This window comes from Microtus ochrogaster, chromosome 17 (assembly GCF_000317375.1).
Source record: "Microtus ochrogaster isolate Prairie Vole_2 chromosome 17, MicOch1.0, whole genome shotgun sequence".
Lineage (NCBI taxonomy): Eukaryota > Metazoa > Chordata > Mammalia > Rodentia > Cricetidae > Microtus > Microtus ochrogaster.
This window is the reverse complement of record NC_022019.1, coordinates 5,440,640-5,441,777: the sequence shown is the minus strand read 5'-3', so window position 1 is coordinate 5,441,777 and position 1,138 is coordinate 5,440,640. Positions and strand designations below refer to the sequence as shown.

At 49.8% G+C, this 1,138-nt stretch overlaps 1 protein-coding gene across 1 annotated transcript in view; it reads right to left on the bottom strand.

Annotated features, from left to right (window-relative positions):
- The window catches only part of Atp8a2 (ATPase phospholipid transporting 8A2), a 568,947-nt gene that overhangs the window by 432,344 nt on the left and 135,465 nt on the right, over positions 1–1,138 (bottom strand). Inside the window, exon 7 of the mRNA XM_026783162.1 lies at positions 738–811. Coding sequence (XP_026638963.1) covers positions 738–811 — 74 coding nt within the window. The remainder of the gene's footprint in view (positions 1–737; positions 812–1,138) is intronic.

Sequence of the window (1,138 nt, the reverse complement as noted above, 5' to 3'; positions counted from 1 at the left end):
GCCCATCCCTGTGTGGTGATGACTGTTTTTAGGACAACACTACCCAGAGATCAGCAACTGTTTGGGGCAAGAGTGAAGAGCAGGGCCTCCTGCGGGTTGTGTCTATGCTGAGAAAATGCCTCAGGTTCCCAGAACAGTTGTTCCAGTAAACGCTGAAGAGCTAGAAGACAGACAGCTGGCTGGAGTGACCAAGAAAGGGCTGAGGTCTCAGCCATGCTGCCTCCTGGGGTCACTGAACACTCAGTCCCTTTAATCCGTGTCTTGACCAGTGAGAACTACCCTAGAGTGGCTGGGAGCTAAAGCTGTGAATACCAGCAAAGGGGTTCTAAAAACCTAATGAGATGAAGAGGGGACAAAACTAAGCCAAACCAAAAAGCACCAGCCAAGGCTCACAACAGGGAAGGCAGTTGACAAAGCTCCAGGCTGAGGATCCCTAACTTAGCCAAACGCTGGAGGCTAGATATTCTCCCGACTTCCACTGCTTCCGGTTTGCAAATGTTTGCATAGACTTGCGTAACAACTGAACACCTCAAATCTCAACATCTGAAATCCAAAATGCTCCCCAAATCCGAAACTATAGTTCATTAGGGATGCTCAGCTCATAAAGGAGGTCAGGCTTGTGGGAGGGGAACTCATGGGCTAGAAGAGAACAGATGAATCAAGATTTCTGCAGTTCATTTAGTACTTTATTGTCCTTAACATTCATTTCGAAACCTGTGCCCACGGGCACAGCTGACCTGGAGGAGAACAGGACCATGTCTGCTGGAAGATATTGCCCATTGAGGACCTTCACGATGTCTCCCACTGCCACCTAGAGACCAGGGCCGAAGACAAGGAAGCAAAGAAAGCACACATGTGATAAGGGCGGTTAAATACGTGAAGAAGAAAGTTAGTCTCTAACTAAGCCACACCTGACAAGAACACAGGACAGATGCTTTTACTGCACCATAGCTGGCCTCCTACCCACAAGCTCCACATCTGTGAGTTCAGCCAGCTATAAATGCAAAATATTTGCCAAGTCAAGTGCATCTGCCCTGGATTGTTGGTGCACACCCAAGGTCCCAGCGCATCTGCCCTGGAGTGGTGGTGCACACCCAGGGTCCCAGCGCATCTGCCCTGGAGTGGTGGTGCACACCCA